This window comes from Protopterus annectens, chromosome 4.part0, assembly GCF_019279795.1.
Source record: "Protopterus annectens isolate FY-2018-M chromosome 4.part0, PAN1.0, whole genome shotgun sequence".
Lineage (NCBI taxonomy): Eukaryota > Metazoa > Chordata > Ceratodontiformes > Protopteridae > Protopterus > Protopterus annectens.
Window position 1 is genome coordinate 894756624 of NC_056733.1, and position 16878 is coordinate 894773501.

Genomic DNA, 16878 nt, shown 5'->3' on the forward strand with positions numbered 1-16878 from the left:
AGCAGTAAACATGATGTGATGCTGTTGATGACTGCAGTAAAGCAGCAGCCATGGGGGGATGTAATCAGAAGTGCCTTCCTCAGAATGATGCTGCTGCATGAAAACATTTAAAGGGCAGCTTTTGGATATCCCTTTGGACAAGGAACTGCTCATTAGCCAGCTCTCACAAGGGATGTTTAAGAAGTTTGAGGAGCGTAGCAAAAATAGTGGAGTTTATGAAATAGCCTTTCACCCTCCCATTTTAAGGTATTGCAAAAGCTGTCTGACAGTGGCATCTTTTCAGAAAACCGTCAAGAGTAGAGCAATTCAAACAGAGGAAAGCATTTGAGGTGACAAAAAAAGACAGACAGATGATGGTTTCAAGCAAAGGCATTTGGGTGGGAGGGAGCCAGAACGTTCCCTCCCCTTCAGCCAGTACTAACTATGCCCCCACTTTCATACCACTTCATCTTTTATCTTGTTTTCCCCCTCTATTCTTCTCGCGTCTTCAGGAGTAGACAGTCTCACTTCAGAGGAGATTGATTCAGCTTCATCACCAACATAATCAAAAGATTAGAATTCTGAATAATTCTGTCTTTTGAGCATTCCTACAATCCTTTGGAACACAATACTTCTGGGTCATGAGATGCTTAAGTAGCTCCCTGTGGCAGAGTGGAGAAAAGTCCCTTAGGATAACATTAAATGGGCTTTGCTCCAGATGTTTCCTGGTCCATAAAAAGGCGATCTCTCGGAGGGCCAACATGGACCTTTCCAGGCTGAGCAAATTCCTAAAGATAACCAAATTCATAATGTAGACCTTACAGTCACTTGTCCCATTCCTTTTACTGGGGTTTTTACTAGATGCCTTGTACTTAAAGGATGCAAGCCTTTATGTTCCCATCCACAGAGGCCCCAGGCAGCTGAAGAGGTTCAAGGTGGGTGAGAGCTATTTGGTTGATATCCTTCAAGGATGCATCTGCAGTCATAACATATGGGTTGTCCTGCCTCAGGCAGCCCTTCGGTCGGCCGGATTCCAAAGTCTGGGTCTGGCCTCGGCTGATGTCGCACTTCACCTGACGTCATAGCTCCTGGGGGTATAAAGGCATCAGCCGACGACATTTTCCTCAGTCTTTCTTGCCACGCGGTGCCCGAAGCAGAAGCTGTTCGCAAGTGCCGGTCGGTCAGAACCAGAGATTTCAGCTACACGAAGACTTCTAAAAAAGCTAAGTACCCTGTTGGGGACTCTTTCTTGCCTCAGCCAATGTCAGACAAAGTAAATAATTGTTTAACTTGTGGGAAACAAATACCTCATAAGGATTTCCACTCTTACTGCCTTCCTTGCTTAGGCCCAGACCACGACGTATCAGCTTGTTTAGCCTGTGCTTCCTTCAACCGACGGACACTTAGACGTCGGTCGGAGTTTGCTGAAGAGTTTTTTGGCTCCGCTTTTGCATATAAAATGCCGTCGGAGACTCTGACTACGCATTTAGCTAAAAAACGCAAGGAAAAGGACCGACACTCGCGGCCCGCGGTTTCGGCTGAAACCATGGTTAGGCATACCGCGAGTGTCTCGGTTTCGGCTGAAACCGAGACCTCGGTTCTCCCTTCGGCTGAAAGCATGCCTCCGACAACCGAGGCCACACAGGCCCCAGCTGAGTCGGCTACAGAAATTCCTACTGAAGAAGCAGGCACACAAGATTTGTCCGACACCATTCCGTTGGACATCTCTACTCCTGCACGTGGGGCAGCTAGATCCCCTGCTTCTATGTCTATCAAGGCCTTCTCCAGGGCTAAAGCAGCTAAACTTTCCAAGGCCTTACCTACAAAAGCTCCCTCTCACAGACCTACCTCAAGTTCTCAGATTCTCAGCCTTGCTGAGGACCTTATTTCTCTGATCAGGGGATCCCAACCTCACCCAGACGGGGCCTCACAACCCCCTCCTGAAAAGAGGCCTAGGACTGAACCCCCTGAACCTCTCTCCTCTGACTATTCCTCGGATGGTTCAGATGTATCTGACCATCAGGAAGGACCATACTCACCGTATGAGGATTCTGATGCAGAAGACTCCATTCCTTCTGCCTCCCCTCCAGAAGAATTTTCTTTTGGGGAAACTCTACACTCAGTGAGGGAACACTTCCAATGGCAGGGTCAGGATTTTTCTGATTCTAGGAAAAGGCTAAGGACTTTTTTACACTTACCACAGCATAGGCCTTTAGCCATACCGCCTGTACTATCAGTTGTTGATGATGCATACAATGATGCCAGTACTGCCCCTGATTCTCTTCCCCCGGCCCCTGCCAAACCTGACAGATACTACAGGGCCACGGATTCTCATTTCCACTTGTATAAGGCCCATGCTGCAGACCCAGAAACCATTTCTCAGGGCCCTAAAGGAGTTGCAGCTGCCTCTGCCCAAAACCCCCTACCCTCTGAAAGAGAATCAAGAGCATTAGAGAGATGGGGTAAAAAGGTTTATACATCTGCTACTCTTTCTGCCAGGGCTTTAAACTGTCAATTTCACATGATACAGTACCAGGAATTTTTGTTAGATCAGCTGAATAAAAAGCTGTCCTCTCCTGAACCTTTAGACCGTAAGTCCCTTCAGGATTTGGTACACAACTCTCAGCAGGTCAGTAAGCACTGGAGGCTTCATTTAGATCAGCTATGACTGGAGCAGTGATTCGAAGGCATGCCTGGCTAAAAGAACAATCCTTGCCAGACCATGTTAAGTCTAAACTCCTAGATGCCCCTATGGAGAAACAAAGTTTATTTGGCTCCCCTGCACAGGAGGTTCTAAAGAAAGTGGAAGAAAAAGCAAAATCTGTCCAAACAGTCAAGGATTTTCTGCAGGTCCAACCTCCGAGGTTCACCAGAAATTGGCCTTCAAAGAATTGGTCCTTTCCAGACACCTCCAGAGCACAGAGAGGTAGAAATAGATGCCCAAGAGGCAGAGGTCAATCAAGGGGTGCCTACAGGGGTCGTCAGTGGCAACCTGCCAACCAGAGAAGTGCCGCCACAGCTGCGACTGCAACCACTTCTACAGGACAGACACAATGACTTGGCTGTGACTCCGCCTACCAGGGAACAACTGGAAGCACCCTTGGGCGGAAAGCTAGCTTTATTTTTAAAAAACTGGCATTGCATTACAGGAGACAAATGGACTTTGCAAACAATAGACAAAGGCTACAGGTTTCACTTCCACACACTACCAAAAAAGAGAGGAATGCCAAACCTTCCACCAAGCCAGAAATCAGAGGCTCTAAAACAAATCATCAGCTTACCTAAGGATGAGAGCAATAGAAAAGGTACCACCTATGGAACAAGGCCAAGTATTTTATTCCAGACTATTCCTTGTACCAAGAAAAGAAAATCAATGGAGGCCTATTCTCGACTTGTCCGCACTGAACACGTATCTCATTGTTCCAAAATTCAAGATGCTGACCCTACAGCAACTTCTTCCCATGTTGGGCAAGGAGTCTTGGCTGGTGACTCTAGATCTCAAGGAGGCATACCTGCACGTCCCTATACGACCAGATTGCAGAAGACACGTCAGATTTCTTGCAGGATCAGAGCATCATCAATTCTCAGCATTGCCCTTTGGCTTATCTACTGTGCCCAGAGTATTCACGAAATGCCTGGCATCAGTAATTGCGCATTGCAGGCTTCAGGGAATTCAAATCTACCCATACCTGGACGACTGCCTAATACAAGCGGACGACAAGACAAAAATAATAAAGGATTTGGCCTATGTCATACAACTGCTGCAAGCCTTGGGATACACAGTCAACATACAAAAGTCAAGACTAGTGCCATCCCAAAGGATAACATTTTGGGTGCAGAACTGGACACAATAACTCAGATGGCTTTTCTCACAGAAGAAAAACAAAAGCAACTACCAGTCTACTTCATGGCATTGACAAGACAAACTCAGCTTACTGCAAGGAAAGTCCTGCAGGCCCTGGGTTACATGGCATCCTGCATAATCTTAATCCCACATGCCAGGCTGCATATGAGAAAATTACAATGGTACCTAAGGAATGTATGGTCTCAACACAGACACAGTCTAGAAGCCCTGATACCAATCATTCCATGCCTGAAAAAAGAATTCCTGTGGTGGGCTCAGGCCTGCCAGATCAACAGAGGATTGCCTTTCCACAAACCACATCCAAGGCAGACCATCACCACGGACGTCTCAGACCTAGGCTGGGGGGCACACATGGAGGACAAGTGTATCCAAGGCCTATGGTCCCAAGACCAGCTGAATCTACACATCAATCTAAAGGAGATGCTGGCAGTGAAGCATGCAATCGAGGCATTCAAATCATTCCTCCAGCAAGGACACCTGCTGATAAGGACGGACAATACCACAGTCATGTGGTACATCAACAAACAGGGAGGCACACATTCATACCCTCTATGCCGGATGGCAATGGACCTGTGGAACTTAGGCCTGAATCTCAACATCCAACTGCAGGCCAGATTCGTACCAGGAAAAGAGAATTCACTAGCAGACAGCTTAAGCAGAACTACCACGGACTGCTGCATCCAGACATCTTCAAAACCATAACAAAGAAATGGGGAATGCCAGAGATAGACCTGTTCGCCTCCCCACTCAACCACCAACTGAAGAAATTCTGCTCAAGAGTATACCACCCACAAGCCTGGAGGGTGGACTCCCTTTCTTTCAGCTGGTAGGCCCTGACTGTATATGCCTTTCCACCTCTCCCATTGATGTACAAAGTTCTACTGAAGATCAGAGAGGAACAGCCAAAGGTAATTCTCATAGCTCCAGACTGGCCAAGGCAGCATTGGTACCCGCTACTGAGAAGCATGTCTCGGACGAACTCATGGCCTCTACCTCTATGTCCTTTACTTCTAACGCAGAACAACTACAAGACCCTGCATCCAAACTTAAAAACGCTGCAGCTAACTGCTTGGAAAATTGCATAAAACAAAACCAACCTGTTTTATCTCAGAGGGTTAAGGACATTATCCTGGAGGCTCGCAGACCCTCCACAAGGAAAACATATTCAGCCAAATGGAAGAGATTCCTCATTAGGAGTGCAGCAAAGGGAACAGATGTCACACTGGCAAACCTAGCACACATCCTAGAATACTTAGCAGAACTGTTCCACAATGGCCTGTCCTATTCTTCCATTAAGATTCATGCATCAGCAATTTCAGCAGAGTACAACATGGACCCTCCTGTCTTCTCTCATCCTCTCCTCAGACAATTTTTGAGAGGGATCAAAAATGTAAAACCTCCAAGGAAACCACCTCTGCCTGCATGGGATCTCAATTTTGTGCTAGAAAAATTAACACTTCCCCCTTTTGAACCAGCAGCAACAGCAGACTTACAGTTCTTATCTTGGAAAACTGCCTTCCTGCTAGCAATCACTTTAGCAAGAAGGGTATCGGAGTTACAGGCATTAATGGCAGTGCAGCCTTTCCTTATTTTTCACCAGGATAGAGTGTCTCTGAGAACCAATCCTACTTTTATGCCAAAGGTGGTATCCAGGGTATCCTTGAACCAAGCTATTCATCTACCTACATTCTTCCCTAACCCACAGAACAGGGGGGAAAAACTACTGCACACCTTGGATGTACACAGACAACTGCGCTACTATCTGGACAGAACTAAGGCCAGCAGAAAAACTGACCAGCTTCTGGTAGCATATGCAACAGGAGTGCAAGGAAAAGCAATTTCAAAACAGACAATCTCAAAATGGATAGGAAATTGCATTCGATTCTGCTACTCATTTCATGGAAAGACAACTCCTGAAAATATCAGGCCTCACTCCACAAGAGCTACAGCCACCACTACAGCTTTCCTACGAGGAGTGGCTACCAAAGACATTTTAGAAGCTGCTACTTGGAGCTCCGTGCATACATTTGCCAAGCATTACAATCTTCCTTTATACTCCAGATCCCGAGCAGGTTTTGCAACTGCAGTTTTACAAGGGATCTTAACTACACCATCATTATCTTAGTGCCTCCTCCCCCAGTTTGGCTATGGTATTCTACCCATATGTTATGACTGCAGATGCATCCTTGAAGGACATAGTACAGTTTTGTACCTACCATAAATGTAGATGTCCGATAGGTATGCATCTGCAGTCAGGATTACCCACCCTCCTTCCCCTCTGTAGTATTCCTAGGGTACTTTCCCCTCTCTTAGCTAGCTGGGGGAATCTATTATGGTGTATTTGTTTGTATGTATTTATGTATATATATATATATATTTTTTTTGCTTTCTACTGTTTGGAATTTTCTACTTTTATCCAACTTTAGCCTTCCTAGAGGGCACCTGGCATCTGGGGCAAGAAACACTGAGGAAAATGGCGTCGGCTGATGCCTTTATACCCCAGGAGCTATGACGTCGGGTGAAGTGCGACATCAGCCGAGGCCAGACCCAGACTTTGGAATCCGGCCGACCGAAGGGCTGCCTGAGGCAGGACAACCCATATGTTATGACTGCAGATGCATACCTATCAGACATCTACATTTATGGTAGGTACAAAACTGTACTTTTTCCTGTTTGAACCATTGACAGAACCATGTGTTCAGCAAGTGTCAAGCACAATTCTAGCCCCTTCGAAGGACATAGAGCATTCACATTTGTCATCTTTCAGGATGAGTGCCTTATGTTGCCCCTGCTGCAGGGTGAAAAAGGCAGATTTGTCAGTTGGTGCAGAGGGTTAAGGCTGTAAGCTGTTGTTCCTGTGTTACAGGGTTTGATGTACTTAGCCATCATTTGCTTCCTTTGTGACCTTGAGCAAGTCACTTAACCAGACTATGCTTTGGGCAAATTGGGAATGTGGATTAGGCTCCTAAAACATCTTCTTTGTTTACAAGCCTAGTAACTACCTATGAACCTGTTTGTATCTATGGCTGACAGCTGCCGAACCAAACCAAGCTCATTTTTTAAACTTCCCAGCTGCTGGAGTGATCAGTGATTTTTCCTCGAAACCTTCCTAGTTTGAAGAGGGCCATTCTTACCTGTCCGCAAAATAGTTTGTCAGTTAAAACCCAGGAAATCCTGAGTAACGGTTACAGAGATACTGAATGCCCTTGGTCACATGTCAACATCATTCTTGATCATACTCTTAGGCTGCCTGTTCATAGATAAGTACTAGGCTAGCTGCCCTTGTGGGCAGTTTTAAACCCAATTTCCTCTAAAGGTGAGAATCAAACCCTTTACCTAGTTAAGTACTAGGCAAGCTGCCCTTGTGGGCAGTTTTAAACCCAATTTCCTCTAAAGGTGAGAATCAAACCCTTTACCTTGTGTCTGTGAGGTAAACAACCATTATGCCAAACTCCAACCCACATGTGAGAATGATCCAGTGATATCTTTGGAATCTCTGGTAGCAGAGGTTCCTTAGTTGTATTAATTCTTCTCACCCCCTGCCATCGAGAAACACTTATGTTTATGGGTAAGAAAAGTGGAACTTAATCTGAACAGACCTGGTTTGGTGTGTATGTCCTTGCAGGGAGAGGGTTTAGCTGGCACACAGTTGAAGCTGCAGGGGGTAGGGGGGGTGGAGTTGGCCTATGCAGAGAAATCCATCAATATGAAATAAAGTGTTACTTATTTTGACAATAAAAGCCTTCAGATTGGAAACGATATCAGAGATCCTAAGAGATGTCACAGACAACACCACGGTGGTGATGTATATACACAGAGAGGACATGCTGTTATCTGCTGTACAGATCAACCCTGTTAGTGTAAGAGTTGGCACTTCAAAATTTTTTATATACCAGCATCCCTGGATGAGATTGCAGACAAGCTGATCACTTTCAGCTTTAGCAGCTGTGAATGGGAACTGGTCCTAGAAGTGTTCAGGCACATTGCTTGCAGGTGGGGTCTGCCATTTGTAGTACATCCCCTGGCACAGGGCTCTTCTGTGTGCATTCATTTCCCTGCCGTTGTTGTCAAGACTGGATCAGCTGATCAGACAGTGCCAGGTCTTACTGGAGCCTTACTTTTGCTAAGGCATCTGTAATTCTCTATAACTGAAATGGCCCAAAAGTTTTCTTCTGCTTCACTGCAGCCTACTTGCACAGGATAGGGGAAGCCTGATTCACCCAAACTGTAAAACCTTGAGTTTGGCTGTGTGGATTCGGGGAATTGCTTTCACATGCTTTAATTGGTATTCTGCGGGAAGCTAGAAGACCAAGTAATATGAAGTAATATTTGGCTAGGTGGAAGAGGATTCTGCCTGTGGTGCTTATTCAGAGGTGTAGCCACTAAAGAGTAATGAGCCACAGTTTCTGCAGTGTTTAACAGACATTTGGCAGATGCCTGTCCATCGGCGTTCTTTTAAGGATCATTTTTTAGACAACGCAGCATGTCTCCGTAGGAACATTCCTTTATCTGCTTAATAGTCAATCAGTTTTTGAAAAGGATGTTGCAGTGAAGCTTCCTAGGAGACTTACCATCATGGAATTAGAACTTTGGTTTGAGAGAATTGGGCAACTTTGGGAGGATTTGTGGTATTGAAATTCTTGTCCTTGAAGACACTTTTTTGCTGGTTGCAGTGATATCTGCCAGAAGGCTATCAGAATTACAAATCCTTATTTGCAAAGAGTCTTGCAAATTTTTTTTTTTTTTTTTACAAGGGCACAATACGTCTCAAGACTAATCCTTCATTTATGTTGAAAATGGTCTCTAATGTGGCCTTCAGCCAGGCAGTCCAGGTACCTGCCATCGTACCTATCCCTCAAACCTAAGAGGAAAAGATTTGCAGCTGTTGAAAGTCTAGCTATTAACATTGCCAGAAAAAGACACACTGTAAACTGACTTATGTCCCCCCACCACACCCCGCTGGGTTATAAAGAAAGAAAGAAAAATAGTTTTGCTTGAGACATTTGTGAAGCATACTTTCCTAGAAGATTGATGTCCTCTGTAACCACTTTTGTTTGCAAAGCCTTTTCCGAGCACTAAATTCAGTGAGAGCACAAACTTAGGGCTAAGGCTCTCATGGACTCTACAGAGTGAGGACTGGAGGCTAAATTTATGGCCTTGGGTAGAGTTCTTGCCGGCACCTTTCCAAAAACCAAAAAACAAAATGCAAGATAGTAATCTTATGCAAGATTATGCAAGGGGCAGAAGGGGGGAGTCCAGCTCACCAGAAGCACCCACAACAGTTCTTGAAGGTCAACTATAAGTTGTCCTGCCACAGTTTCCATCGGCCTTCAGTGCCCCCCATAAGGAATTACACCACAATAGTGATCTGCTCAAATATGTACTCTGTTGAATTTATACAAGTTTACGTTACTGATTTATTGTCTGTATAAATACCTGCTTATATTCCTAATGAAGTTATAGATAACTTTTGATATCTGCATGGAGATTTTAAATCACCCCCCCCCCCATACCAAGGCTTCTTCTGAAAATGGGCCCATGAGCTCATTGTGACTACCCAGTTAACACCTTTCAAATAAAAATAAAATGCATTAAATGTATTGAGCTGTCACTTGAATGAAAATGCACCAGAAATCGCAAGGAAACAGATTTTGGCCAAAGCCTCGGCATCCTGATTTAGAAATCCTTTTGCTAATTTGTGTAAAGGCAAAACATTGGAATGTAATAAAAAATCAGGAATTGCCGTAGCAGCCTGAGTGCTGCAAAATACCGGTAAGTGTGTATGTGCTAATGATATAGAAGGGTGAATTCTGTAGTACGTGCATGTGCTCATAGTACTAACAGTGCTCTTCAGAAGGAAGAAAAATGTTAATGAATTTAAAGTGGTAGGCATAGTTAGCTGCTGTGGCATGCAGCTATGGTCCAGGCAGTCTTGAGTTTGACTAATGGCAGGGACAGTGGGCTTCCTCAGTGTGGGGGGATTTGGACAGAGATGGCAGCATGCAGCTGCAAATCTTCAGAGGAAGGGGTGGTGGAACATGTGGCCTTGGAGCAAGTTTGTGGTGCACCAAGCTGTAATATGACAGTCGTCTTCACTTAGCAAGTGCATGGGAGCATGCCTTTTACACAAGGGAACTGTAGTGGTCCCTGTGGTGCTGCAGGTCATGGAGCCCCTCAACCCTGCCCGGGGGAGGAGGTTAGGATATATAGAAATATGGTTATATTCAATGGCACAAGCAGCCCCCATGGCTGCTTAAGTAATGGCCTGCCTGGATGGCTGTTATCCTCATGGTTTTGGAGAAGACCAGACCCCCACCACCACCACCCCAAGGCAGTGAATGTAATCATCAAGTTTGAGGTGGTCTGCAGGCATGGGGGCAAAAATGTTCCAGAAGAAAATGGGGCCTTGGTAAGATAGGTGAGCATATAGAGGAATTATGGGGACAATTCTTCACTGGACAAGTGGTAGAGTTTATGTTCTGTTTTTCATTACCACTGGCAGTGGTGCAAATGAATGTAATTTATATACAGAAGGTATAAAACAAGCATGAGACTGGTCTTGGTGTGATACTGTTCTGGGAAATGCATCGATTCATAATTGACCTGACTTACTAGCAAGGGGGCAGGCATCACCTCTCATTCTGTGATGAAGAAAGCACACTAGACCTAGACTGGAATGCAGCTTGGGTCTCTGCCAGCTTATTTAAAAGCAGTGAACTCTGCCATAACACTAAATGTACAATGTCAAAATGTTAAACTCAAAATCCCAGTATGCAGAAAGCTGGACTTGTTCCCCCCTCAACACCCACCCACAGAATGCATATTAGTGATAAGTAATTTTGAGTTTCACTAACATAGGAGTGACACTTTTTTGTTGACTGGCTCTGTACTGGTGTAGTGTATGTATGCACGTAGTATGTATTTGGTGTTAGTAGATACTTTGAGGGCAGCATTGTAAAGTTTCAACATTTCGCATTCAGTATTATGACTTTCAGTATGCCCTGGGTCTGTTGTGTAGTACTGCAGAGGAAGGAGGTACCAATGTGGTTCTGATTATTGCTACTGGGATTGCTTTGTACAGCTTTATTTAGGGCATGAAACACCCAGAATGAATCCCTGTAGTAGATGGGAGTCATTCTTCTTGGATGTGAGTTTTTTGTTTTTATACATAATTGTGCCACTGAAATTACACAATATGTTGTATTCCTTCTAGTTCTGTGTTTAAAGTTGGTGTAGCAGACATCACTTTTCCTGACTTGCATGTGAAAATTCATTAACAGACAACATAATTAATGCGACTTATCAGCAGTATATGTACATAGACTTCAAGTACAGACAACTCATCAGTGCAAATAGTTTGTATTTACATGGCCTCACATTTTACTGCTGTATGTACATTTGTTTTTATATAATTGTGTCATTGCTTTGGTATGACAATTGACATATTTACATATGTACAACATTGCCAGTAGCTGCTTTGTAGGTAAGAAGAGAACAATTGTATTTGTTTGCAGAGTTCCCATCAGATGGTATTCTTCCATTCTGAAAAGTTTATTAATGCAAAACAAACCACTGCTGTGTGCCAGCATGCAGTCCCTTGTATTTCCTATGTCAATGCAAAAATATTTTGGGTGTATAGTCCATAAGAGTATAGTCTTAATGCAACTCACTCTTCAACCATTCTGTACCAGTTATTTGTGTCTCAGTTTAAGGACAAATCTGTCTGAATGACAACTACTTTGTAACGTCAAACCTTCAGTCTTGTGCAGGCTGTACTAGAAGTGTTTTAAATTCTAGACACAGGTGCTGAGTGCATTTGGTGGCTTTAAATTCTAGACACAGGTGCTGAGTGCATTTGGTGGCTTTAAATTCGACACACGGGTGCTCAGTGCATTTGGTGGCTGTAGTATGCACGGCTGGAAACCAGAGTTGTGATGATCAGGTGTTAAACGTCCAGAAATGTGACTGTTTTTATGAATATCCTTTTGCAGTTATCGGATGCAAGTAGTCCAGACGGGGTCGCACATATGCTTGTTCACAGTGTACCCTGCACCTTGCCAGAGTGCATCCAACTCCATTATTGATTATGCTCTGTAGGAAGAAAGTCTGTTTTAAATGTCTTCATAATGAAATGGTTGCAATGTGTCATGTCATGTTTTTGCTGGAAAATAATCAAATGTAGGTTTTGTTTGTACAAGTTGCAGGCCCTGCATAATGGGAGAGGAAGGTTCCGGTTTGCAATGATGTGTGTGGAGAGTAATCCATCTCTGTCATTGTATGCATGGTTTGGTTGCTGTAGTGTGGGTGGTGCCGTTGTTGCAAGCAGCTTATTTACTTATCAGCAGGGGCATGTTAAACTGTTAGACTCTGTAAGGTGTCACAAAGCCCTGCTGTCAATGTCTTTAGGAAAACTGATGTGGCAGTTGAGTTAGGGACAAAGTCAGGATCCATTGACATTTTGTAGTGCGGTGACCACAGTTACTGAGCTGCTGATGACATCTCTGCTTGTACGAAGGCCTTGATGGTACTTCGGCTAGATGACAAGGTGTACATGACTGTCAACAGGTGGAGAATTCTGATAGATTACCAATCCACTGGATGATACTGAAAGTAAAAAAAATATGTATTGTTTTAGTAAACATAAACCTTTTCAGGCGTGATTTTTTTGTAGCATTCATTCTGTTAATCACATTTCATGTTTACCATTGACAGTTTTAAGAACGTGACAAGTCTAAATCAAGGATGCAAAGCCTTAGTACTAAAGAACATGCTGTGCTTTGGGGGTTGCTAAGTGGGGCACCTAGTTTAGCCGCCGTGGTTATTCAGGTGATACCAACAGGTGGGTAAAGGCCAAGAGTAAGATGTTTAGTCTTTGTAAGCCTAAGGGAAGGGCGTATGTTGTGTGGTACTACTATTCACCAAGGTATCGCACCCTTGTGTGGCCTGTACCTGAAGTGGAGTCCCCTGTTACTACTGAGCATGTTTCACATAATGTAACAAGAGTCCGTCTTCCCAGAAAGCAGAGCTTTTCACCCTTTTGTCAGATAGTTTATTGCATTCAGCACTGTTTCCCAGGGCTACATGGCTGGCATTACAGACAGGTACTTTAGACCAATGGCTGTATAGCTGTGTCACCCTTTCCCTTTTTATAATTTTTTTAACTACAGGTGATCCTAATGAAATAGGGATACCATAAGGACTGAAAACATAAAGCATCGGTGTAGTAAAATTGTAGCATTTCAATTAAGAACAATTGGTATGAATTCATACAGCAGTCTTGTTAGACACTTACATAATTTTGTATGTCTTTGCCTCATTGTGGCAGAGATAAGGCTGCTACACCTTAAAGTGATTGCTGAATCTAGACTTTGTAGAAGTTTGGGGGAGGGTCTCTTCCTGGTTAGCAAAGATCAGATAGAATAAGGTGTTATTAATTGGGTCTACTTCATTTGATCGAAAACCAGTATTCAAGGCATAAAATGGGGATTTGTCCCCTTCCCAATGCCGTGCGACCCTTGAGTTGGTATATATAGTTAGGGGGGGGTGTTGGGGGTCTTTCGATCAAATGAATTAGACCTTATTAATTACGCATACCAGAAAATATAAATGGCTAGTTGTTTCAGGAATTTGTCCAATAGTTTAAAAATCTCAAAATGGCAAAGGTGAACACCAAGCCTGAAATATTAGTATACTGGTCACTTGGGGGGGGGGGGTTAAGCAAGCTATACCCTTTTCATTTAGGAGATATCCTGCATCTCAGTACAGTAATTAATTCTGAGATCTCTTTATCATTGGAAAATGTTTATTTCTCTAGTATGGTTTACAGTTTATCATGGGAAAACGTTTTTCTCTAGTATGGGTTTATACCTTGAAACAGTTTACTTTTCTTACCTGTCTGCGGTCGTATTCCACACATCCATGTGTTAATATCTGGCCTTAACTTTATATTACCTTGCTCACGTTGACTTCGTATAACTTTGTACCCTGGTTATCATATCTTTCAACAGTCTAGATTTTTGGCTCATGTTTTGATCTTTTCCTCAAAAAAACTTCTGGTTTTCTGGCAAATCGCTGGGATGATCTGAGGATTGAAGTCACTAAATAATGACATACTTTTGAGTTTAAGACTTCATATCCTTTAGAAAACGCATGTTAAAACAAACTGTGTTACTCTAGGAACTTTCTAAGTGTATAAGAGCAGTATCTAAAATATAGCCGTATTTTTGGGATTTTGTACCCACATTTTGTTGGGCTTTGTCTAGATTTCTTGCACTAAGAGGTTCAGAGGTACGCCGGTTATGATGCAATACAACCCATTTCATGTCTCACACCATATGTCCGAGCTGCACTGTGTCCAGCATCCATGCCACAACAGCTTACATGATAATCTGTGCTGTTAGTCTGTTTCACTGCATGCCACCCATGAAAAGTCCCATTTTTCTATCGCAGGTTAATAGTTAACATGCACAAAGGCTGACTACAGTAGTTGTGTAAAGAATAATGCTACAAGCAGATAATTGTTCAGCGTATGTTATCTGAAACAATACAAAAAAAGTAAAATGTGTGTTTAGGTTATAGCACAGGTAGTGTAGGAATTCATAAAAAAAAAATATTTTTTGAAAAATGTTTATAAATTCTGACTTAATTCTGTTACTAAAGTACTTGTGCTTAAATTATTATATTTGGAATGATTGAACATTGAAAGGTTGATCTCTAAAAAGTGATGGAGAAAAAAATGTAAGTGCCCAGTGGTTGAAAGTAGTATGCAGTCTTTCTAAATATGGTAATAAAAACTGACCCACCCCCAAAAAACACAGAAGAAATGTTTTTATGTTGAGGCTTCTACCAAATCCATCATGATACAATAGCCTTGAAAGAGCAGCAACCTGTTCTGAATTAGTCTTTTAAATCTTTAACCAAAGCTGTATCCTCACTGCATGGTCGATTATTTGAATGTTTCACCAAATGCACTTCACCTGCTTAAATATACCTATAGGAAGAATTCTGCCATTGAAGGAACTCTCCCTAGTACATCAAACTCCAGATGCTAGGCAGAAATGTGAGACATTTGTGGTGGATAGTAAAGTGTGATCACCAGTGTATGACTAATGTAATTTTTGTAAAAAAAAAACAAAATTGTAGTATTCCCAAAAAAAAGTTCTTTGTGGATCACTGTCAAAAATACAGTTCATTACATAACCGAGTTGGTTACAGACTGACTGGACCAACTCCTAGCACTCTCTAAGTAAGGGCAAAGATTGTTGCCCTCCCCATACAAAGATGCATGTCTCCATCTTGAGTAAAAGGTAATGTTGGCCCATGACATTTCCACTTTTTTTGCCACAGACATTTCCACTTTAACATACAACTCCGTAATCTCCCTTTTCCAGTTTTCTGCTTCCACAGCATCTGCTGAGAGTCTTGGAATGGTAAGTGCCCCAGTAGACAAATAAAATTTGTTTGCATGTTTTCTATTCTGTTTTTGTGATTATGCTATTTGCAAGTGAATTGGGAAGTGTGCCATTTCCTGGGGTATGCTGGCCTAAAGAACCTTTACATGTGGATGACAAATCCTGTATAAAGATCAGCATTTTTAGTTGCTTTTTTTTGCTAGAAGAGTCTCCTCTATTGGTAGACCACCAAATTTGTCTAGGTTTTCCAGAAGAATCCAAAGAAGTTGAGAAGCCACGCTTATTGTGTGGTTTATGTAGAAGAAATTACACATCATATTGCAGATGTTTGAACAGTCATGTGCTGTGGAAGGCCTGTCCCCAAAGGAGGCACACAAGAAATGTACAAGCATTGTGAGGCTATGGGAGATGGGGGACCCCAAATGCAATTTATTTATTTATTTATTTATTTTATTTTACATTTGTTTACCGGGCTAGTCTAACTGGATACATGTCCATTTTCAGTAGAGGCCCGGGGAGAAAAGCTCCTAGATACATACAGCTAATTAACTTATTTCTATCTATGAGTAGCACAAATATGCAAAAGAAAAAAATACAAAAAAAATAAGCATAAACAGCACTAAATTACAGGATAAAAATAACAATTCTAGCTAAATAATCTGTATAGGATGCAGTTAAGTAACTATAGAGCTAGTCAGGTTTGGAGCAATGACATAGCCAGTGAGATTTGAGATATACTTTCAGATTGTTTTTGAAACTGGAGAGAGAGGGAAGTGTAGAAATACCATTTGGTAGAAGATTCCAGGCTTTCCCTACAGTATTAGAGAAAAGAGTCACTGGCCTTGTTGATTATTTTGGTAGTATGTGCTAAGAGTTTATGTGAGGACCTTAGGGAATCTAGGTTTTTATAGGGAGTGATTAGTGTGGATAGAGCAGGTGTTTTGGATGGTGTGTAAAGGGTTTTGTGAGCTATAGTTAGTTGATGGAATTTAATTAGGTTCTGTAGTTCAAGCCAGCCTAGCTGTTTTAGATTGAGGAAATGATGGGTTCTATAAGGGTTTCCTGTGGCAAATCTGGCGATGTTATTATAGGACATTTCCAGTTTGCTGAGATTGTTTTTAGAAAGTTTAGTAAAGATGGGTGAAGCATATAGAAGAGGAGATATTAGATGTGTGTGTGCTATTGTTGTACGAGCAGAGGGTAGGAGAAAAGATTTAATCCGATACAGGGAGCCTATTTTTCTATTAACAGATTTAATAGTATTGTTTATATGTATATCAAAGTTTAGTTTATTGTCGATGGTGACTCCTAGCAGTTTAGTGGTAGGTTCTGGGGATATAATAGTATTGTTGGTAGAAGTGACTGAGAAATCTAATGTGGGGAATTTACTGTTGGGAGAGAAAAGAAGGAGTTTAGACTTTTTGGGGTTTAAGAGAAGGCATCTATGTGTAAACCATTTCTCAACTGTGTTGAAGACTTGTTGGGTAAGGTGTAGGAGGTCTGAAGAGGATGAGGCTGAGCATATAAGTGTGGAATCATCTGCATATTGTATACAAGAGGCTTGAGGGATAGCCAGGTGGAGATCATTGATGAAAATGGAAAAAAGTAAAGGTCCAAGGATGG

The 16878-nt window shown here is 42.6% G+C and overlaps 1 protein-coding gene across 3 annotated transcripts in view; it reads right to left on the reverse strand.

Annotated features, from left to right (window-relative positions):
• Nucleotides 1-8573: 8573 nt before the first annotated feature.
• The window catches only part of HNF1A (HNF1 homeobox A), a 457456-nt gene continuing 449151 nt past the window's right edge, over nucleotides 8574-16878 (reverse strand). For all 3 annotated transcript variants that reach the window (XM_044068856.1, XM_044068854.1, XM_044068855.1), the window contains one exon: nucleotides 8574-12448. In XM_044068856.1, coding sequence (XP_043924791.1) covers nucleotides 12428-12448 — 21 coding nt within the window. In that variant the 3' untranslated portion in view covers nucleotides 8574-12427. The remainder of the gene's footprint in view (nucleotides 12449-16878) is intronic.